At 37.8% G+C, this 24,132-nt stretch overlaps 1 protein-coding gene across 3 annotated transcripts; it reads right to left on the bottom strand.

Moving 5' to 3' along the window:
• Window positions 1-1,481: 1,481 nt before the first annotated feature.
• Window positions 1,482-24,025, bottom strand: KYAT3 (kynurenine aminotransferase 3). 3 transcript variants are annotated; one of them, XM_035332666.1, is made up of 15 exons: window positions 23,943-24,025; window positions 20,492-20,536; window positions 19,527-19,627; window positions 16,251-16,309; window positions 14,895-15,039; window positions 11,779-11,928; window positions 11,085-11,171; window positions 9,809-9,931; window positions 9,599-9,719; window positions 6,669-6,745; window positions 5,665-5,754; window positions 4,965-5,151; window positions 4,386-4,459; window positions 3,887-3,973; window positions 1,482-2,466 (listed from the first exon to the last, which is right to left on the bottom strand). In XM_035332666.1, the coding sequence occupies exons 3-15, from the start codon at window positions 19,623-19,625 to the stop codon at window positions 2,404-2,406; spliced, it is 1,362 nt and encodes a 453-aa protein (XP_035188557.1). In that variant the 5' UTR covers window positions 19,626-19,627; window positions 20,492-20,536; window positions 23,943-24,025; the 3' UTR covers window positions 1,482-2,403. The 3 variants fall into 3 exon arrangements, with proteins under 3 accessions (XP_035188557.1, XP_035188558.1, XP_035188559.1); XM_035332667.1 differs by lacking the exon at window positions 23,943-24,025 and adding an exon at window positions 19,188-19,297; XM_035332668.1 differs by lacking the exons at window positions 19,527-19,627; window positions 23,943-24,025.
• Window positions 24,026-24,132: the final 107 nt, after the last annotated feature.

Here is a 24,132-nt window from a genome sequence, read left to right as displayed (position 1 = left end):
ATCCTAATTTCAAACCATTCTACTATACTGGTCATTCTGGGGTTTCTTAAACTTTGGATGAAAGTTATCTCGTGGTGGCTACTGTCAGTGATGAAAGCATAATTAAATTGCAATTCTTACATTACTAACAATACCAGCATCATTCCAAAAAGAACGCAACAGGATATTCAGCTGCTTTTGTGAACACGATGAATAGTGCATTAATGAAAATAAGTCATCAGATCTTGTTTGTCTAAAGGTCCTTTAAAATTGGTTTGTTGATTTATCCAATGTTCATTTTGTTAAAATAGCAGATGTCAGTCAAATGTCTCAAAGGAGCAAACGAAGGAAACAATAGACAGCCAGAGCAGCTGAATTATGCTTGGTACATTAATTCATCCCTGTTACTATCTTACATGTTCAGACCTTTGATGAAACAAAAAGATTAGCACGTTAACAGCACCTGGACAATACAGGAAAAAAATTAAGACTAACTGAAGCCTAATACAGTGGGTCCCATAGCGTAAGAAAGATTTTGGGCCTATACAGAACGCAGAGGTATCTTCAAACATCAGCCACCTGTGTGTCCCCAGCTCGGATTTGATGCTTTAGCATGAGTTATTAGCATACCAATGAAGTGTTTGAAACACAGTAAAATGTAGCACTGGAAAAACAATTATTTTGCTGTACTTTTCTTAATTTCGTCTTGAGCCCTGCATACCATTTTTCTTTCATGCATATTCTAGACTGATTTTACATGGTATCCCATTTGCCAATGGGAGCAATATAAGCAGATATATTAATAGTCATGTGTTGTATCAAGTCTTTTGGAAGCAGAGAGGCTTTTGTTTACAGGGCAATGAAAACAGAGTGAAGAGGTGACTGGAAGAACCCTTAGTACCCTTCTACTTTCGTGAGGATGCATAACCTAGTTTATATGGGTGCTCACACGCTAACAACCAGCTCTCTCTGGGAATTTCTAGGGTTTAATATAGGAATTTCCATATGAAATTCATGCTGAAATTCCATTTAAGTCATTTTAATTACTAAATTGATTTTTCTACACAAAGACTACAAGCCCCCTTAAAAATATCAGGTAACAATTTTCTGGTGAAATGGCAGTGCAAGACAAATGGAAAGACTACAGAACTCCCAGCTCCTGGCCTCAAAATGCCCAAGAACTCCCAACAAAGCAGCCTAGCAGCTGTTCTCACAGCCCAGTTTCCATCCTTTATTTTTAGGCCTTGCCATAGTCACAGACTGATGGAATTCAGCTAGATTCCAGCTCTGTGACCACAGACCAGCTGCAAAACTAGCTATTGAATTTGTTCAGGCTTTCTACCATAAGAACTGTGGGAACAATGTAAAATAACGTGAAGAACATTAAAACAAACTTAAAAAGTTACCCACCTGGATTTCTTCTGCTAGTGGGAAACCATCCAGAGATTAAAAAGATCGCACAGACAGGAGGCAACAATGAAAGAATTCTCCACATTGATCTCTTTTGAATTAGTCCTTTATCCACTAAGCTTGAAATACTCAAAAGTTGATCGTGATAGCACAATATTAGGTTCATCTCCATGTTCCCAGATCTTAGGGGTTTAAAATAAATTTGGTGTGAAGTTACCAATAGCTTTTGTGAACATGCAAAGAGCGGAAAAGAGATGACAGGATTAATTCTCTCACTGTACATCTGATTGTGAAGGAGCCTCTATAGCAAGTACTTTTATTTCCCTTTGTAGGTTCATCCATGTAGTAAACGAGAGTTGACATAAACGAATTCCAATTCTAGATGTCACGTTTATGATTTTATTGAGGACTGAATACCTTCCGAACAGCATGACTACTGTGAGAAAATGAAATAGTGATTATACAACTTAGCATTTTATATCTTTCCTATATATAAACACTGTATTGACTTCACTCAATCACTTTACCTAAAAAGATGCAATTTGTGCACAGATATGGCAGGCAGGTATGTAGAAAGGCACTGCAATTACCTTATTTGTGATGTCTTAGTTTTCCTCCACTGCAGGCTATTGGGTTTCACAAATAACAAAGTTAAAGTCTCACCCCTAATTCCTATATTACCCCATACCAAAAATTTAAAAATACCTATATCATATATTTTTACAAAATCCCAGAAATCTTTGTCTTTCAGTAAGAGATGTGAATACCATTTTTGTTAAAGGAAAAAATAATTTTGAGAAGACTGAAAATAACTTGACTTGCATTACACATTTCAGTAAATCAGCATTTTGACTCCTCAGCAGGTGGCAGCACAAAATTATTTACAATATCATTAATTCTGTACTGCATTAATTACAAATTTAAGAATTATTAATTATTAAATTTGCAATAAAAAACTCTAGTGTAAGATAATTATACCAGATGGAAGAGTTAATTAAAATATACATATATATCTCAATTTTTCTGTTTAGTCCAGTTCTTTAGGATCACTTCAGCTGCATCCAGTGTGCTGTCTTCCTGCAAAAAATGGAATACCACTATTACTACAAGTACAGAGTTCTTGGAAACAGAGTAGTAGTCACCATTCCACGATCCCAAATCAGTATTTGGCAGTGTCACTTACATCCTGTAAATATCCCAGTCAGTTTTCCCATTAACAGTTATAGCTACAGATCTATACTACACAAAAAAAATCCCAATTCCTTGCAAATATTTATTAGATATGTTTGTTTAGAAGATAACATTTTCCTCAGCATTAGTATTATCAAATTCAATGATACTGGGTACTTCTTATATAAATGCTTGGCATTTACACAGTGATGTACTTGGCTGCTTTATTTTGAACATGATAATATAGTTTCCTAATCTTTAGGTGTATAGCTGGGGGTTTTAAATCTTCATGCAACTGAGCTATGCTGTGAACTACTTAAACATAACCCCTCTGAATATGGGTTAGTTGCATGGCTTGACTGCAACCTCGTCAGTCATACAAGTAGGCTTTAACTTGGCATGATTACTGCAGTTCATTCTTGGGAAGCCACGTTAACAACCAGCAAATTTTACCCTGGTTGTTACTGGCTCAATTTGTATCATAGTCTTTAAACCCCATCCTAAGAGCTATAACAACATACTCAGAAACTGCCCTTCATTATTGGTTCAAGCTAAGGTGCACATCATTATACTCTAACAGTTAAAGAGTTTGCACACATTCCATCGTGTTAAGTCTGTGACCAAGCAATAGGAGAAACATCTCTTTGGGCAGTCAATTTATCAAAGTTTCTGCACATCCACAAAGTCTTCCGTTTCAAGAACAGAAGTGGGTGAAACAGGAGGAAGAAAATGTGAAAAGCAGGCACTCACAAAATAGCAGATGTTACCCAAGTCACAATTTCTGTTTTCTTCTAAACAAAAACTGGTGAGATTCCTTCCTGTGTCTTTGTTTTCTTTTGTAATTTGCTGCCTGTGTAAAACCCTATTTTCAGGTAAGTGAGCTAAACTTGAAGCTGACCTACTTACTATTTTTGCTTTTGGAAACTGAATGGACATGTGGTACATACCACTCTGCTAACATAGGCATTATCCTTCATTCTGGATTAGAGAATCCACCTTAATTGATAGCATATCTGCCTCATACATGTTCACTGTCACCATCGGTCAAGAATGTTTTACAAATCAATAGAATAAGCTAAGAAAAGACTAACCACCAAGTTGTTTTCAGGCAGCTGCCCTTCTTAACCATGATGTCCACATTTATGGTTTCATGTCTCAGCAAAAAAACAGCTGAAGCTAATTTGTGCTGAATTTTTACACCAAACTAACCTTCTGCCTCTAAAACCTTCCAACTCAGATCCTGGGCAAAAACTTAACAAATAGCCTCTTACAGGTTTCGTACTGCACTGATTTTTGAGCCTCCGATCTTCCCAGAACACACATTTACCTTAATGAAGCAAAAACGTATATATTTTTCAAATTGCCCTTTTGTCTCAGAACCACAGAATGCTGAAAGAGGAATTGCTGAGAGTTTCTGAAGAATAAAACAGAAATATTTGCTTATACATACATACTTAAAAAAATAGTTTTAAGCCTAATTTTACTATTCCATTTCTATAACTCTCCCAACATTAAAAGGAAATACAAGGTTGGATTTTGTATTCACTAACTAGGCTTAACTAAATTCAAATTACTTTTCTTAGGCAAAACAGTTCAAAGGTACTTTTCTGCAACTAGCATTGAAGCCTGGAGAAAGAGCAAATGCTGGGACTTAACACAAAGCATGCTTAGCAATATTTTAGCCACATCACTTCCAGCAGTTAGTATAAACACCAAACAGTATTTTGAAAGTAGTATCCCTATGTTATTAAGTAAGCATGGTTGCACTGCTCTTAGTTTCATTAGAAAAGCACTTCTAAAAATAGAGTACAACTAGGATACCTTACCTTAGATTTTATCATCCATTTGACAAATTTATAATCATAAGGTTGATTCCCATCTACATCAGAGAGATCCACATCTGAAAAATAAATAAATTTAAAACAGACATCACATTGTTAAGACTTCCTAGACCCCAGCGGGAAGGCATTCACAAACAGCACTCTTACAGGTAATACTACAGAATAAAGATATATGATTTTATTTAAAAATATTATTAAAATTGTAACAATTAATGAGTACAAACCCAGGATATAAAGCCAGATACTTGGCTCCCAAACTTTTCATAATTGTAGATTTTTTTAAAAATAGAAATTGTTTTTATCCATCTCCTGTACCCTTCCTAAAACTCTACCAAAGCTTTGCAAAACAAGGACAGTAGTGTAGTTAGAATCACTAACGTTTTGCTAAAGCTTGTAAAACCTAGCTCCTGGCTGAAGTAAAATAGAAAATTCCAGTCTCAATTAGTATTTCTGACAAGTGTTATGTGAATATGAAATGAGAAGATAAGCTGAAAATTCAGCTTTCATTTTGAATTAACTACCCTATTCGCTTTCGACACACTTTTTAATAAGCTTTTTACTAACTTAATGTAGAAACATCGGCAATCATAAAGTATCCTCCATCTGGAATGACAGGCTTCAGTCCCACTTCTTGAAGTAGCTGAGCCATCCGATCACGCTTGCTTTCCAGCTCTCGAGACAGTGAGTAAAAATAGCAGTCTGGGTCATCCATGCGTTTATAGTCTATCCAAAGTGCTCGTGCCAAAGCCTCCTGGAAACACAACGTTCAGAACACTCGGACACACACTTCCTACTGAAATCATGTAGATTTTTCCTTGATCTTGTAGCAGGATCTGACCCTTATTAAGCACATCAGCAAATTAGACAAGCTACATCCAGTAGCATCATTTGTTTGTTTCTTTGTACTATGGCAACATCCCAAGCACCCAAGTACTCACTAGTCATTAATCATGTACATAGTACGAATTAAAAAATGTGATCTAACAGGTAGAGATAATGCTCAGTAAAACAAGACCTTATTGCAACAACTTTTACTTCTATTTTGTAGAAAACCACAAAGATTGTCATGTTTGTTTTACGCAAAAAGCAGCAGTTTGTAGCTGAAAGACTTCTCTTGTTCTTAAAAACATTTGGTGAGCTGATTGAGTTTATCTTCCTCTTTTAGCACCCCAGAAAATTCATCGCTGTGATTGTTTTATCATAGTGAGGCCTACAGACTTGCTATGCCCAAAATAATAACCTCCTCGGCTTCATCTGTACCTACCTGTAACGGAGTTGGGCAAGTATACAGTGTATTTTGATGAACAACTTGCAAATGCTTAATCAGGTTCTGGGGGCCAATAGACCAACCAAGCTAAGGGAAGAAAACATGCATGTGTTATAGTTACAGCAAAGCTGTTACTTCAAATTAACATTGAAGTTAACAAACGTCTTGAGTTTCTTTTTTTTTTTTTAAAAAAAAAAAAAAAAAAAAAAGAATTAGTCATGAAATATAGTTTTGATAAAGAATTCAGGAAAGGGCTAGTTTACGCAACCTGAATGATGCCATTAGGAAAGTCTAAATGTGAGGCGACAGTGACAGCTTCACCCATGGTACTCAAATGGTACCGAGCAAACTTTGATTCCTAAACCCTGTTATACGAAGAATTAAACCAAAGCTTTTATTAGGAATGCTATTCCTAATTGGTTTAGGATCTTTCCATCTCATAGGGGTCCACGTCCAGGGTAGTTTGAACTTAAAACAAGAGCTTGCTACTGAATCAAACACACCCTTAACCAGATACAACTCAAATGTCATGGGTCAGTTGGACCACAGATGGTGATGAAGAAAGAATTAGCTGCCAAACGGTTAAATATTTTGTTTACTTTCTGATATATAAAGTCAAGCAAAACATTATTATGGTTAATTATTTTACAAAAATATAAAACATTCTAAAACATTACCTCAACCTGAAAATATCACCACAAAACTGGAAAGTTAAAACATGATAGTGTTCTCCAAGAATTTTGTTTGAGTTTGAACAAACCATGCTGTTGTTTTTTTGTTTGTTTGTTTTCCCCTCACAAGATATTATTAATCAATAGATAGGAATATACTTAAAACATGGGTGTTCCAAGTAGACAGTTGTTCCAGCTGAATGGTATCTTCGCTTTTTGGAGGCACAGAGATCTGCCAGAAGCTTTCCAAAGACAGGTAACAACAACAGAGCATGATAGATGCATTCTGTAATTCATATAACTAAATTCTTTTCTATTGATTCTTCTTACCTTCCAGCCAGTTACACTGTATGTTTTTCCAGCACTTCCTATAGTTATTGTTCTTTCCCACATACCCGGCAATGTAGCTGTATATAAAATAAGATTAATTGGTTACATGTACACTCACGTATTCCATGTAATTAGAGAAATTGTACTGCCCCTAGCTAAGAACTACAATATGTTCATATACCACTGCAGTGAGAACATTCAAAATTACAGCAACTGTAACAAGTGAGAAAGAATATATGGGCCAATGATTCTGGCATAAAAATAAGATCAGAATTAATGAAAGGAGAAAGAAAAATATAATAAAGAGGCACGGTTAGTGAAAACTATCTTAGTCTTCCTCAGCTAAGATGCAAAATTATTCATAAGAGGATGCAATCTAGTAAGTGCTACACATTCATCTCAGTACAGCATTATTTCTGATGCCTGGTAACAACCCTATACACAACATGAACTCAAGCACTCACAGCCATTTTAACAGACTTGTTCAGCATCACTGGATGTCTCAGAAATCAGAAAAAGAAGGTTTCTAAAGACATCTAACCCAGAACTAAATGCCACAAAAATCAGAAAGTCAGCAGAGGGAGCGAGTAAATACATTACGTTTTGTTCTATTAGTTCAACAGGTCTAGGAAGCCTGCAAGGATTAAGGGATTCATGGAGGCCTATCTCCATCTCTGTATTTGTATGTTGTAGGACACCAAAACCTCTGTTTTCTTTCAAAGGAGGTGAAAGTGCAAAAGTCTTTTCTGTCAGCTTGCAATTTTCTTTTGTACACTGCTTCACAGTTTGGACTCTAACTCAACTCATGTCCAGTAGAAAAAGGTAAATCAAGACACACTTAAGCCCGAGAGAGAAAACTAGACAAGGTCATAACATTACTGCAGCTGCAGTTACAGTGCTCAGCACCACCTGACTCCACCACACTTGTACATTACAATGCTACCAGTGAATTTATCAATTGTTAAATTCCCTCTCTGGGGAAGCCAGTGAACGCAGATTTTTCCAAGCAAAAACGCTGTTTTTCATAAGGAAGTTTTTGCAGCAGTTACATTCATTAGGCATGGTACAGGTCTTTGCAATTATTTGAAAACATGCATTGTACTCTTCTGAGCACACTTGCCAATAAAAGAGCCAAAACAATTAGCAGGAAAGAAACTCATGTTCCTATTAGCTCACCCATATTCACTCAACTGCTCTGTGACCTTGAAAACAGAAAGGCAGTTTGAACAGATGCATCTTCTAGCTAGCTAGGTCAAGAGTATACATCACTTCCTAAAGATGACCGAACTAGTTCTCACAAACTGCAAGAAGACTTAAATTTCAAAGCAAATGCCCTCTAGTGATACTGTTTTACCACATAGTCATAGGAATTCAACCTGGGAGACAGAAAGCAACAGCATTTCAAACAATAGCTACAGCAAAAGGGCACAGAGGAAAGATCAGCTCCATCATTTTTAAAAGCAGCAGCTTTTAAATAGGCAGATTCTTTCATGCCATATGGCAGCATCATTATATGACACCACAACCAAGTCTGATTACAATTTATAGCTAAGTACAAACTAACACACATAAGCGTGTTACCTGGGCTTGCACTCAGCTTGTTGAGATGCTTGTTTTGAATCCTCAGTTACCATATGCAACCCCTAAATCTGCCAGTGCAACCCTAACCATTCCTTAGAGGAGGTTCACTGTTTTTACAGAAGTTGGATAATGATGAGAAACATGACTGAGTGCTCCACGCTTCAGAAAACTGCCTCAGTGACAGCAAAGACTGTACTGATTTTATGACCTGTGGCTAGCAACTCCATGATTTCTTAATATAATTTAACAGATCAGACACTAAATTGATGCAATAACCATTTTGTACCTCTTCACAAAGGAAGTGTCACTACATTTGATGGAATATGTAAAGGTTAGTATGGAAACAGGAGCTTTTAAATAGAGAAATAACAATCAAATTTTTCTTGTATTATCTTTTGGTAGACTTAAAGAAGTCTAAGAAACTGAAGTTAACAGATCTTGTTTCTTTTACTTAAATAATGCTATTTTTCACAGTTTTATCCTGAAGGTTTTACGGTCATTTTAACAATAAAGTTAAAAGATTATGTCATGGGATCAATTACAGAGTATATACTGAAACCAAGTTGAGTAACTTTCCAGGCTTTAACTTGCATTATCATCACAAGGGATTTTTACATTTTCTGCTAAACTACAGAATGTCTTTTGTTCAACTGTAAATGTTTTGGTTTGAAGCATTAACATGACAATACTGACACTAATGAACAATAGAGTTACTGTGTTTTAAGAATTCACCACCTGTCTACTAAGACAAAGCACAACTGACAACACGAGTGTTCAAACCTGCTGCCATGGCAAAGGAAAATGGATTACCTTACACCACCCACAGACACTTTGGTTCTAAAGAGATGGCTATTTGCATGAACCACCTGCTAAGTCCATGAAGAAAGCTTTAATCTAACTCATTTTACTTTGTAATTGGGACAGGATAAAGCACCAGTTACTGTGGTAACTTGGTATGAGGCACTAACTCAGATTACGATCACATGAAGGTATCTCTATCAAGCCACCACAACAGCCACAAAGTCAGGCCTTTCAAAACAGACTCAGCCCATGCATGGCCAATCCAATCAACACAGTACAGCTGTATGATCAGCAACTGTGTAGCTGAGCATTGCAAGGTCATTTAGATATATTTTTTTTGTTATGTGTAGGAATCTATTCCTACAGTAATGCCGTGCTCCTACTGTAGCCCTCACTAATGGAGGGCTTCTTTTACTGCCACTCTAGAGATTTTAAAATAGTAAAAGCTGTAAGTTTCAACTTCTCCCAGCAAATGTTATCTTTGAGAGGCACGTTTACGATACTATTCCACAGCCACTTCTACGATACCACACACAAAAAATCAGTACCTATTTTGATGTGCTTTTTTCCTTTGTACACCAGCCATTCATACACCTCATCACTGATGCACAGGGTATCATGTTTATTGCAGAGATCAGCTATTACCTGGAGCTCTTCTCTGTTAAATACCTGGAATGCAAGAAAGTAAGGGCAATGCATTAATAATAGCCTTTAAGGCATGCTCTGAAATTACAATAGCGTTAAAGGAGGACTCTTACCTTGCCTATAGGGTTGTGTGGGGTATTCAGAATAATCGCTTTTGTTTTGGAGTTAAATTTCTTTGCAAGTTCAGCAGGATCTAAGACCCAATCAGCACTGGATGCAGAGTTCCCATCATTTTTCTTAAAAATAAATAAATTAGAATTTAACATGCATTACTGGAACACAACATGTTACAGACTAAACAGAGATACCCAACTTATCACCCTCAGACACTTTACTAACCACACACAACAACTTATCCCACCTGTCCTGTTCTCCTGGGAGGAGACACCTCCAGAACAGGCAGGGAGGCCAAGAGCAAGGTATGTTTCTGTGACAGCAGCAGTCTTCACCTGGTCTGTCTTACACACACAGTGACCATATAGCGTGTGATGCAGGAAGTCACACGACAGGAGAGTTTATGGCCTTCCCATACACTAGAACAAGTGTGTGCATGTTTGCCTGGAAAGACTTATCACTGACTGCTGGACTAGGACTTCACATCTTTCCTTCCTTGTCTACAGGAAAACAGCCAAACAGTTAAAAATCTGTTCCACTGCGGCATTACGCGAGGATGATAAAAGTTTGGGTCAGTTGCTGCTGAGAACAACGAGCATGGCCATACTAACTTTCTGACACCTGTGCATTGGGAGAGGGCCAAACAAACAAAAGGCATGAAACAGAAAATACATGGAGGAAACCCGTCCCTAGAAGGAGGGCACCATGAGGAGTAGTCTCACCTACTCCCCTGGGTACTGCCAAACAGCCCCTCAGCCCTCTCCCAGTAACAGGACCAACACTTTACATCCATAAAATCCTTGCAGGCTGCCAATAAGGCAAACGTCTACCACATAAATGCTTCTTATTTAGTAAGTGGATTTTAGAAGAGAGAATGCATTCTATCACTGTATGAGTTGCTGAAGGAATCAGAAACCAAATATTTTGAGATGCGGCAGGTACAGGAATTGCACTGATATGATCATCCTTCCTGTATTTCTAATGAAAACATTTTCTGCTCACATCCACACAATGGAACATTAATTTGTGCATTCTGAAAGCTGATTAAAGTAAATGAGAAACACTGTCCTACTTTTACCAATACTAGTAAAATATTTTACCTGCTTTGGATTATCATCACCTTAGATCGCCATAGTGTGAGTCTATCTCATTTTTATATAACTGGATATTATGAAAAGCTGTAGAGAAAAGCATCTCCTACAAGGTGTTCATCAAACTGTATTAGGTATGGAAGAAAAGTTGAATATAACAAATGTATTTTTAAAAGCTACTCACATGTCTCAAAGGGATAAAAACAGGCTTTGCACCTGCCATCTTCACCATTGGTTCATAACAATCATAAAATGGCTCTATTATTATTACCTGAAATTATAATCATGAGTATCAGAAACAGAAAATCTTCAGTGTGTGATGCCATCATATTTCCAGATTTGCTTTAGTAATGTAAGTTGATAATGTTTCTGGCACTCCTGTCTGGTTTTAAAATTGCAGGATGTTCCTCCTCCATCACATAACTTCATATAAAAATGCCCTAAGTATGATAAGCACTTTTTTTTTTTTTTTTGACAAACCCAGACTGTTCTCTAGTTACTTTAGAGACGTCAACATAAAACATCAGGGATGCTTGGATCCTGCACAGAGACGTGAAATTGCAAGACAAAGATGAGAGATAACCAAAGATGGCAGATAAAAAAGAAACAAACAAACATGAAGAGCTAAGAGCAGAGAACTGTTTAAAAAAAAAAAAAATGACTATGAGAGCAACTAAAAAAGGAATAAAGGATACAGATGAGGATACAACATACGAATGAAACTGACAAAACACTGAAAGCAAAATGCAACAACAAAAGAAACTCTTGTCCACTGTAGGCACAAGGAAATATTCCCCCCCCCCCAGATTAATTTTACTATCATTATCAAAAAGGCAGAGAAATTCTCATTTCAGTGAGAATTTTAAATAAAAACTTACTTCGTCTCCCTCTTCAATTAAAGCCTGTATTGTACTAAAGAGAGATCCATAACCTCCTACTGTCACCAGGATATCTGTGAGAGGGTCAATCTTTCTTCCACAAACTCTCTCATACACTTGAGACAAGGCTTTCACCAGCGACGGATGCCCCTGTCCAAAGCAAAGAAATGCAACTGATAGGCTCTGTACATTCTCAGGAACACAACATTTTTTTTGCTGTTTTTTCCCCTCCCCACACGGAGGGAAATTACACATTTTGGATCAGAATAATATGAGATGGATGCTCAGTATTAATGGGTTTTAATAGGTGTTATGGTTTAAAGTTTTTATACGTGGGGGGGAAGAAAAGTTATTTGAATTTATTTGTATCTTCTAGGATTTTTTTTTATCTAGTTCTTTTGAATTTCTATCTTATCATCATAACTCAGGATAGCTTCAGGTAGCCTACAGAACAGCTAGAACAAGAGATAGGAGGAGAGAAGCAAATACTCTGACACCAGTTCATCCTCATTCCTTTTAGAGTCTCTTTTTTCCTACCTGACCAGATCTCCATCCAAAGCTCCTTCTGTTTCTTTTGTTATCTTTCATCTAAGGTTTTTTTGATGCAAGGGAAACTTCTTTTAATCCTTTTTATATACTCCTGATAAACAGAATTTGTGATTGGAATTCCGATTCATATAATGATACCCCAAACCTCAGAGCACCATTTACCATTTGTCTCCCGCAGGAACACAGTGGCTAGTGTATTCTGAAAACGTGCAAAGAACAAGAAAACAATGAAACAAAGACCACCTACAACATACAAATAAGGTGGCACACTTCTGTTTACTCAGGAAGACTAAAGATCTCCTGTTCTGAAAATCTTTTATGTTTTCTATCTTTATACCAAGTATGAAAAAACAGCTCTGTAGGAAAATGCAGCTATGTAACAAAAAAGCCCTTCGCTAAAATATTTAATATTGTACGTCCACATGTAAGGTATAAAATCATGAACCCCTCTGTAAACAAAAACATTACCATGAATTAAGGCTTGCAAATCATTGCTGATTCAAATGACAGCTATTTCTTCCCATGAGTGTGTCAACTGCACAAGAATGCTGCACCACCCAGCTCACATTAGGTCACTCTACAGACCATACCCCTGCAGTCAATGAGAGGCCCAAGCACTGCAGAGACTTGGGACAATGTCTCAATTATCAGATGGATGTGCATAATTCATATTCATCCCTCCCACATTTGCTATCCACAAATACTTGTGCTCAAAAGCCTTGGAATTGCAGAAGTTTGTAGAGAATGTACAAAGGCAGAAGATGAGAATATTGGTTAAAAAAACTCTTTAGTTACTATTCACAGTATAACTACTGCAAACATTCATAAATATCAGTGGAATTTAGAAGTAAGGAGCAAAGTGACAGAACTAAACGCTGAATAATTGCACACATTGGAAAATTATATTTATGCTTAATTTGCAAATTGTTTTAGGGAATCGGTCTGTGGTTATTTGCTCTACAGGAGACCGCAGCCCATTCTGTCTGTAACAATTCTGTGCCACGGCTCCTCCATAACCCAGTCTGCCTGGCAAGCATAGACTTCTCAGGTATCTTATTGTGGCTGGTAAACATATTCACATTTAGTCCATAAGGTCACTAAACTCCAGCTGTCTTTTGAGTGCCCCCTACATTAAACAATAGCTTTACACTTTCAGGATTTACATATATATACACACACACGTACAAGTATATATTTGCAATCAGCTAAAGGTGACTAAACAAAGTGACCCAGATAGGGATGATAATGAGACTGTATTCAGTAAGGGATTTTTTTGTTCTATTCTTATCGGGGTCCCAAGTGCCCTAATGAGATTCACCAGCCTCACCTGGGGCGTCTACCCACACAACTGCCCCTGGTCCAAGGGCTCCATTTAAGTGCTATGCCTTCGTATTTGCTGGCCTGCAATTGTTACAGCCATGCCTGTACCTGTCCATGGCCCCTGCTGATCCTAGGCCCCCTTCCTGTGGGCTGATTTCGTGGCTTGACCTTGCATCTGCATTCTTCCTCTAGACCTGCCCAGCGACCACTGGGTTGTGTGTAACTGTGGTTAACGCTGCTGGGCCTGGTTGACTGTCTGGCTTGACCTCAGACCACCTCACCACCACAAGCTTCCTGGCCATCTGGGCTCACCTCAGCTACCACCTCCTGGCCTGCCTTGCTCAGGTACCACAGCACTGGGTCCTGGCTGATGTGGCCTCTGCCCTGCTCATTGTGATAGTTTGTCCCTGAGGGAGCTGCGAGCCATTAATGTTCCCTCCCAGTTCTAATACATGCAGATTCTCAGAAAATCAGCGAGAAGTTACATTGGAATATATGAGCAATTGTGCTACAACTACCAACTCAATCACTGGCTTACCAGTCTATACAATGCTTTCCTATCACTGCTACATCATGTGATCATCCAGAAAAATGTTAGATTGACTCCTTAGGATCCTGTAGCAACCCTAACACGTGATTCTCAGTTGGGCAGTATGGTTTATCTTTACCACAAAAAGTGAGAAAGACAAACCGAACAGGAAAAAGAAAACCATACCAAAGGAGAGTAAGAGGCATTGCCTTGCCTTGGACAACGACAAATGCCACACGTTCACACCCAGCCCAAGACACAAATGCTACAAGACAACTTACACAACATGTAGTGACTGTCCTCCAGAGGCAGAACCTTACTCTTTCAACCACTTCCCCATCTCTACTAATGTTATGGGTCAAATCTTTTCTTGATCCAGGAGGTTGTCTCAGTTGATATCAAGTAATTCTGTCTCACTCTAGGATTAGCCTATCTGACTCATGTTTACACTGATCAAAATCAGTGGTAAATGTGTGATTTACAGTCTTTAACCTTTGAATTGATTTGTATCATCTTTGAAGGGTCATGCAATCTACCATTTTGCTCTTGCTAAAGGTTTCTGCCTTGAAGAAGCCTATACAGAGAACACTGGTTAGTAACTGATAAAGCTGTTAGGGAAACTTAATTTGAGACGTTAGAGTACAAACTACTGGTAAAACCAAGTTAAAGTCTTACATTTTCTCCCTGAACTTGGGTCCTCAAGTTCTACAGTACTTACAAAGCCTCGCGTGTACTGGTTTAGTCTGTCAACTGCTGCTACATTTGCCAGCTCTTCTTTAACATAGCTGGGAGGGGATATATCTGGAAGGCCTTGACCAAGATTAACAATTGAGGGATCTGCTGCCACCTTTGTAAATTCAACCCTAAAGGGAAAAAACAGCTTAAATTTAACATACCAAACAGAATTATCTTCTTCATCAACATCAGAAGACGAAAAAAGTATTTTGCTTTGCCAAACTCACATTAGTGTAAACATCTTTATGTAAGGATTGCTTACATTGAGAGATGGGCACTGGGACAATGGTAAGTAAGCAGAGGAGTCATGCAAGAACCCAGTAAAAGGTTTATTTCCTGACTCCACAGAACAACTTTCTTGCCAGCAGAACTGTACTTGGATGTGCAAACACACAAACATACAGTATCTCTGCACATGGGCAGAAATTAAATACTACCCTCTTTGCAAAATGAAGTAAACCTAATTAGAACAGGTATGTTAAATGATTTAAAGGCTAGATACTGTCAAGTGAAGGTGTCACTTAAACTGTACAGTCATCGCAGAGCACTATGATTTTGTGTGCGATTTTAGACAAACTGCTGCAAGCTCTTTATTACCTGTTCCTAGTACCCTGCCAGAAACTAATGTTAGGATTCTTGAACAACTACTTTTTTCCTCTTTTCATGGAGGAGTTTTACCTTTCACCCTTTCCTCACTACCCACATTGAGAGTAGTTAAACGAGGCATCGCAGTTCAATCAAAAATAAACACAAATTGCTAAAAAATTAGTCTGAGGACAGATGACAAAACACCTTATGTGTATATGTATGTACACACACATATGTACACACTAATGTAAGCCCAAAAAAACATCATCATCATCTAACAAAATCCCATCTTTACCAATGATGGCAATAGTGCTTTGAGACAAATTTAATACCAACAAAAAAAAAGTGTATTAAAATGAATGAATGAAATTATCAAGGCAAGTATAATGGTTTAAAAAATAAAATCAGATTAATTTGGGAAACAAAAAGCGAGTGTAACTGAAGTAATTATTCGACAATAGTCTCATTTAAATTTGAAAGCCAGTAATACTACCACACCCAAGAGCCACCCTTCTCTCATGTGGTTTACTAAATACACAGAATCCTAACCCTAATGTTTAAAGGTAAATTAATTATTATTTTTGAGCTTTAACAGAATTTGATTCATTGCTTTTTAAATAGGTGCCAAATATATTTCAGTAGAGACAGCAAGTGCTATGCATGTTCTTATTAGTAGTAACTATGAATTTAGAAAGAAAATACATCAGCCAAAGACATTTTCTGAATTTGCTGATATTTTCCTTCTGCTTACCACACATTGTTGTCAAGGCCTTCAATTCGTCTTGTGTTTTTGTGTCTGAAGGCCATTGCCTGCAAGATCGAAATATACAGACATAAGGGTTTTGTTAAGAAAGACAAAATACTTTACTGTTGGATTATGCAGGACAAGCCCTCTTTCATGATTTCTCAAATACAGCATTGCCAGTTGAATTCAGTTGTTACACAAAATTATAGACACGGTCTTTCATTAAAGCTTCTATAATAGCTTGAATACAGACTAACAAGAAAATACACAAAAATGGCCTGAATTCTCATTCATTATCATCTAAACCCACTGAACTTGCAGCAAGAATGGAGCAGAGGCATAATGCAGGTCAGTAACTTGAGAAGATGACCTAAAAATAAAATATTAAAAAAAGGATACATTCATTCTTCTTCTTTTATATTATACACTAAGGACTTAAAGACTGATTTATTTCTAGCCCAATCCAGTTGCAAAGTGTGTTTTCTATGCAATTTTATTTGTTAAATTGGTGGCTAACAAGAAAATAGGATAGACATTTAATCTTTTCATTCAGACTTTCAACACTTTTAAATATCTTATTACAACACAGCAAAATCACATTAGAGCATGTTTTTGCTGTGTATTCTGAACTTTAGTTAAGGCCTTAGAAAATATCTTTAGAATAGCCTTTCATTGAGTCCCCCCTATAAAGGCAGGACAAAACTAACTGACGGTTCAGGTATTTTTAAGCTAAAAAATAAATATATATTTAAAAAAAAAAAAAAAAAAAAAAAGATTTGTATCTATAAACAAACAAAAAAGCAGTGCATGCCCATTTCTATCTGTAAACAAGTTAGATACTGGGGGGGAAAAAACCACACACATAGAAAACAAGTCCCTCACAACTCCAGAAACTGCTGTTTCTATGAGTCAGACTACTTGTTTTAGTAACTTTTATGTAAGACTGCTTGTTGTTATCATTCTGTGAAAATTTAAAAAAAAAAATCAAAAAAAAGAAAAATTTCAAAAAAGCATTCTCCATCTAGCATACTGTGAGATGTCCAAGTTGCCATTACGCTCAAAGTTTCAGCTTTGAATTGATGGGATTAACTCCTAGTTGAAGCATTACACAGGCACACTCAACCTGTTTACAGTAAAAACAAAAATAAAAAAGCTACCACATCTGTAATGATTTGAAAAAAGGAAAATCGTATTATTAAGCTAACAGATACTTCTCTGCTTGTATGTCTTCTGCACAGATTTAATTCTGACCTCATCTGTAAAACACAAGTACCAGAGGAACCAAACAGTGACCTCCTTTATTTATCCTCAGGAAGAAAAAACGTGTATTTAGTAGGGTAAATAGACAGGTTAAGTTGTACTTCCTGATATGGAACATACAATATAATTAAGAGGGAGTTCTGACTAGGTGATCTGTACTGCATCTATTGAAAAACATGTATGGTTTAAAGAGATTAATCCCATTTTCCAACATTTGTCTTAGTAAATTAACCCCTGGCTGTACTATATAAATATCAATAACACAAGTATTATCTGAGCCTCCCTAACACACACTTTTTTTTTCCCACATGCCAGACTACTACTCATACTACAAGGAAAAAGAAATCTCACCTTGAATCTTCACAGTTAGAATTCTGTATGGTACAATGGGAAATTTGTTCTGTTTTCCACCTCTTCTTGAAATTGTTTCAATTTAGTAAAAGCTAAAGGCTTATCTACACTGTAGGATTTTATCCTTAAATGGAACATACATCTTAATTGCAGTAACTAACTTTCCCTTGCCAAAAAAGCACAGTCAAGAAAAAAAGTTTTTGTGTGTTACAGCCCTCATACTATCTTAAGTTTAAATACTTAGTATTTCAAGTCTTCCTATTTGATTTTTCTCATATGTTGAAACTAGTTTTAAAACGGAATAGCTGGACCTGCATTAATTATCTGGGGTTCAACTTACAGGAGAGTTCAGAGACACCTCATTACGTTGAGAAAGTAAACAAAATACCTTGCATTTATTTATAAATGATACCTTAAGGAGCATTCTTTCTTCCAGAAGGTCATGAAAGTCCTTCAGAATCTTTTTTGTTTTAGCCTAGTTACATCATAGCTTGATCATCTTCAAGCCATTTTTAGGTGCAAGGATAGGATTTCCATGAGTTTAAGATCAGCATTAAACAAGAGAGGCATGTCCTCATCAAGTTCTAATTCTGACCTCCTGCTTTCCCTAATGCTGATTGCTTTAGATGGAAAGTCAGGTGCTACTCATATTTATTTTTCTTAATACAAAGAAACTCGTGATTAAATTGAATGGGAATATGTTTAATGACAGAAGTAAATACTTTTACATGGTACGTAATTAAATTGTGAAATTCAATGTTGAAAGTTACAATGGAAGCCAAAATCTTAAGTAAATTCAAAAAGAAAAACAGGATTAGATTTCAGCACCGTCAGTAAGAACATCCAGGTACCTTAAGTAGAATACAAATACTTACAGCAGATGAAAAACTGACTCCGGTAAAATCCAGCCCCCAAAGTGGCTTGTATGTTAAAAGAAGCCTCTCATATGAGCAAACTATGCTACAGTTGTCTGCATAATAGTTTCAACACCTGCTTTGGGCAATCTCGTATGTGCGTTGGTTGACCCAAGCTGCTGACTAGATGAACTCCTGTTCTGACCTCGGAGCACAATTTACATTCCAGTCTTCTACATGCAACGCAGAGCATGACCTCCAGCCACCCATCATGTTGCAATGCTTTTTTTTCTCTCAGCAAAACTGAAAGACTTAAACTGGAGTTACACAACCTCATAAGCAGTTAAGCTGGGAAATGAAGAAGAATCTGTATAAAATTAAGTTTGAGGTACTTATACATCCCTTGTTATTGCAGCATCAAGAAGCACAACTACTCGTTTCATTAGCAGAAAACTGACAGAGGAATGAACTGACTTACCAAAAGTCTGTGAAAAAGGTGGGATCGAATCAATCTCCTATATTTCAGGCTAGTGCCCTAACAACTAGGCGATCCTTCTGGCCTGGTACCTGCAGCTCTGACTTTAAAGACTGAAAAGGATACACAAAGCAATGATTGCCAAACTGTTGTGCTAGTGTGGCTAAATATTTCAGTGGTTGGAATAACTTACTGTAGTCTTAATGTTAAAAGTTTGGGTCAATGTAATAAGAAGTAAAGAAAGTGCAGCTAATATATGTTTATTGGCAACATTACGAAATCAGTGCATCTCTAAACTACTGCATTAGAAATTTTTATCTATGAAGTTGATGGAATACTTACATCAGAGGCTGAAAGCTTGATGGATCTAGAAAGCAAGTATGTTCGTAGCTGGTGTGTTCTAATGCCAAGGCAACAGAAGCTTCGTGAAGCACATAGCATGCCTGCATGATAAATACGTAACCTGAAAAAAACCTTATGGATTCCAGGAACAAGTTTCCTAAACTAAGGCAACCTAAGTAAACTAAAGAATCGCTAAGTAATTTTAAAAGATAAGGCCTTCTTCTCTTCCTTTCAGCAATTTTCTTTCATTGAAATCAGCTCTAGTAAATTATTACCTTTTCATGTATTATAAACATCGAGGACGAAAGGGTATAAAAATGTTGCTGAATGTCATACAAAGGGAAGGTTTCCTCTATCTGAAAAGACTGTTTTGTTGTTGTTGTTTTCCTTTGGATGAAAACTAAGACTAAATGCATTTCAAAGTCTCTGTTAAAATTGTGAAAATATGTTTTTGCAATAAAAATTGTTACCAGAGTTGCCAGTATAGACGTGAAATAAAAATAATCAATATTTTTTTTAAAGTCACACAACATTAAAACTGGTCTCAATGTTCAAGTGTTTAAAATCATGCACTTTGCAACTGAGATACTCAAGATCACCAGTTACACTGGAGACGGAGGCCTACACAGCTTATGTAACTATACGAAGTTTTGCGTCAATGACTTGGAAACATCAAATATGTGCAATGGGAGAAAACAGGGAGCTAGGAAGGATGTTCCGTGTGGAGTAACAGACTACATTCACTGACTACAGAAAATGAGCCCTGTTAATCAACAACCATAAAAAAGAAGTAAGGGCTGGTACTTAAGGTAACTACTTCCGGGATGTATGTTTAAACACACGCATTGGATGATGTTGTCAAACTTACTGGAATTTGGAAGAGAAAAATATATAACCCACAGACTTATTTTAGAAACACAGCAAGCACACCAATATAATTATTAAATTTGTTTTCCAAAGCTTACTTATTAAAGAATAGGCAGTCCCCACTTCCCTCCAGACTCTGCTACCTGAAAACAGAAAGGAAAAAAAAGAAAAAATAATACACTATTTTTATTAGAAAATATTAATGTTGGCACACGTAAAACAATACCATGCAAGTTTTGCAGAGAGAAGCTGAGAGGGTAATTAAATATAATAGTACAGGATGAGTTTTTCATGAAGAATTGATTTATTACAACAAGAAAGTGTTCCTTCCATTTTAAATGTAAGCTAACATAATAGGTCCACAGATATTCCTTTTAAAGATGCCTCATTGAATGAGTTAAGTTTTAAAAGTATGTTCATTTTGCCTCTCTTACACCAGTGCTACAAACTCAGTCTCAGCTCTGAAATTACAAGCTTTCCCACACACTACTGAGTTGTAGCTAACTCAATTACCCTCGGTAATACCAGTGTAGGTCCATTTAGTGACATGCAAGTATGCAATTCACCGACATTTCCTTCAAAAAGAGAAACACTAGCATTTTCCTCAACTCTGCTGGCCTGACAAGTAGCAAAAATAAACAAGAATTGAATATTTTTGCATATACACTAGTCAGCAGATACTCTGAAAGAAACAAAAGAAATATATCTGTTTAATAAGACCTGCAAATACATTTTCAGTAATTTTTAATAATACACTTTTAATAATACACCGATATGCACTTGGCATATTTGACATAATCTCTCACAACTACAGAGTGAAGCCTTTCTCACTGCATATTTTGACAAAAACTATTTGCATAACATAAAGATATTATCTTACAATGTGACTGCAACAACAGTGCTGTTCTCCCAAGAGTCAGCCTTGTACTGCAAACAACTGCAGTAGTTACTGCAGTATGACAAATATGCCTATCTTTACCTATTTCAGTTTGTACTGAGGAGTAGCAAAATGAAATCCAAATTTTCCAAATCTGACACACAAAACTAACTTGCAACCTTAATAAAAAAAAAAAAAAAAAGAATCTGTAAATATTTCTCGCATTATTGCTGCATGAAAGACAGTGTGGTATTTGACAGGTCATTGTTTCATGTGAGGCAATCACACAAAACCACATCACATGAGGGGCTACACATCTGTATCACGTCAATGTCTGAAGGTACCTGAAACACCTGAATTAAAAATTTATATCCATGTTTAACACCACAGAACTGTAGAAATCGTCAAAACTTTATAAGGAACATAATGGAAAAAATATTTTGTTGAACGGCCTCAAAAAGCCAAGTCAAGGCCCCAGTATGGAAAATTTGTCCTGCTACATTTAAATCTTTATGATGCTTTTCCAGGAAATACTCTTCTCTCTGCAGTTCTGCAACACTGAATGCTTCCATTTAAACTACTCAAGGAAGTAAAGGCAAAGGCCTCCTTAATATACCCAGACAATCTCCCACACTGACGTCAAAAAGCAAGCACGACCTGCTCTTTTTTTTTCCACACACACACATTCCCCCTGTTATTTTATATGACATATTAACACATATTACAGGGCCAAGAGAATTATAACTTTTAGGATGATTGCATGCTTATTACCTCTACACGCTTTGTCAATTGGATGTTTTATAATGTCCTATGGTAAGCTTTTCTCATCCAGATAAGAGTTTCTTCCACATCAGGAAAGTTACACAGTGCTAGACAGATACAAGGGTGTTGCAAATCCTATTTCAACTCTTCTAAAAATTTGTAAGGTTCTTAAAGCACAGATAACACTCTGGTCTTTGTGGGGAAATGGAAAGGTACTCATTTTTCCTTTCTTAAATTTAATGTTTCCTTTTTAAATCTTGGAACCGGACACAGACTTTTTGTTAACATGTCTGTTAAACTCAGAAATAACATTTAGGAATACTTTTCATCCCATTCTAATTTTCAGTGTTCTGAAGTATCCATGCTTTTAGTCATAGTCAGTCCTTCTGGAATTTAGGCTTGCATAGTCATACAGAAAACAGGAAAGTCAACATCCTAGGGAAAAAAGGATAAAAAATGACTATTCCTGAAGCTTCCTATTTATTTATTTATTTGTTCAGGGTTGAGAAGCTGAGAAGGCTATTAGAAAGACCAACATGTCATTTTTAGTGGGGCTGGGAGGAAGATACACATGGTTTTGATTCTGGTTGTCAATATGGTTTAAACTCAGGAGATTTGGTGACTTCAACCAACCTAGAATATTTAAGAAGACTTTATCACGTGAACTCTGGGAATACATCTGTGCATTAACAACCATTTAGCTCATGCTGTGCTTCATAAGCACTCTAATAGAGACAGCCTCTGAGTTGCAGGGTCTCTAACTCACTTCACAGCAGCTGCACATCTTCCTGGCCATGCAGCGCCCTAACCTGTGATGCTGCTGTACCACTGGAAAATCTTTTGTGAAGTTACATGTTTCTGAATAAGTCATTTTTTTCCCCACTGAAACTATACCAAATGCTGCTGTCCTTTCATTTTTGAACCTCAGTTATACCATCTCTATAAAAATGCCTTTGAGATTGGAAAACTTATGGTCAGACCCCTTCAGCTGGTGCATTTTCTCCATGCAGCAAGTAGTCTCACTTACTCTGCACTCTCAGTAACAATCAAGTTATTAAAACCAGTGCAAGTCCTTCAGCCACCAAACAATCTAAATGCAATCACTATTATACTTGTGCTGGATTTAATATCCGTTGGATATGCAGACTTAGAAGTTTCTCGGCCAAATTTTGTGAAGTCTTTGAAGGACTGCATTTTCATACGTGCCCAGAGTGCAAAAGCTTCAGAGAAAGGGCGCCATCTCACCAGCCTCTCTCCACAGCTTTTTTCTGCCCCATAAAACTAATTCCTGACACGACAAGCCAAGAGAACTGTTGTTAAAAATGCTGGCCTCAGGGAAGCTGCTTATTCTTACTAAGGACACTGAACTTAGAAAGTGCTGTATGTGGAGATTTGCCACACTCTACAGCACTTTGTCACTTCACCTTCTGCAGCCTACACGAAATGGAGACAACCAAGTGCGGAGAAACACACTGTATATATAATGTAGAGTGAGGAGATAGATCAGGTTGGGTTTAACTTATCTCCCTCATACTGCAGCTGTGGCGCTTGGACATTTTACACAGCACTTGGCATGCTTTCACTGGCAGCTCGGAGCACTCCGAGTTCGCAGTACACAGTCTGAAAGGCCACAAAGCGCCGGCCACTAGCGGACCTCCCTCCCTCCCTGCGGCCCCTGCTCCATCGGCTCCCGGCTGGTTTCTGGGCAAACGCCCGGCGCAGCGACACGACTCAGGACGGATCGAGGCCGCCCCGAAGGCTCCAGGCCCCGCTCCCTGCACGGGGCTGCGGCCGGCTGCCAGCCCACCGCCGGCCACCCCACCGCCGGCCGGGAGCGGCCTACGAAGCTCAGCTCGCCCCGGGGCCCCTTCCCCCGCCGGGCCGGGCCCCAGCCCGCCGCCCCAACTCACCGCCCGGCGCCGCCGCGCTCCCGCCCGCAAGGGGAGGGCACGGAGCCGCCAGGGCGGAGCCGGTCACCGGCACGGCTCGGCACGGCCCGGCACGGCCCGGCCCTGAGGAGCCGGGGCAGCGAGGAGCGGGACGACACGGCGGCAGGCAGGGCCCGAGGCGGTGCCTGGGCGAGCGGGGGCTGTGGTGGGG

This window comes from Oxyura jamaicensis, chromosome 8, assembly GCF_011077185.1.
Source record: "Oxyura jamaicensis isolate SHBP4307 breed ruddy duck chromosome 8, BPBGC_Ojam_1.0, whole genome shotgun sequence".
In the NCBI taxonomy this organism is placed as follows: domain Eukaryota; kingdom Metazoa; phylum Chordata; class Aves; order Anseriformes; family Anatidae; genus Oxyura; species Oxyura jamaicensis.
This window is presented reverse-complemented; position numbering and strand designations above follow the sequence as displayed.

Bases quoted from the DNA above. Each gene is read 5' to 3' on its own strand.
- KYAT3 (XM_035332666.1), bottom strand. From the start codon at position 19,625: ATGCTATGTGCTTCACGAAGCTTCTGTTGCCTTGGCATTAGAACACAC. The intron at 11,172-11,778 runs GTAAGTTTTTAT...TTATAATTTCAG, and splicing joins TAATTGAAGAGGGAGACGAA to GTAATAATAATAGAGCCATT. The intron at 5,152-5,664 runs GTAGGTACAGAT...TTGTGTTTCCAG, and splicing joins CTTGCCCAACTCCGTTACAG to GAGGCTTTGGCACGAGCACT.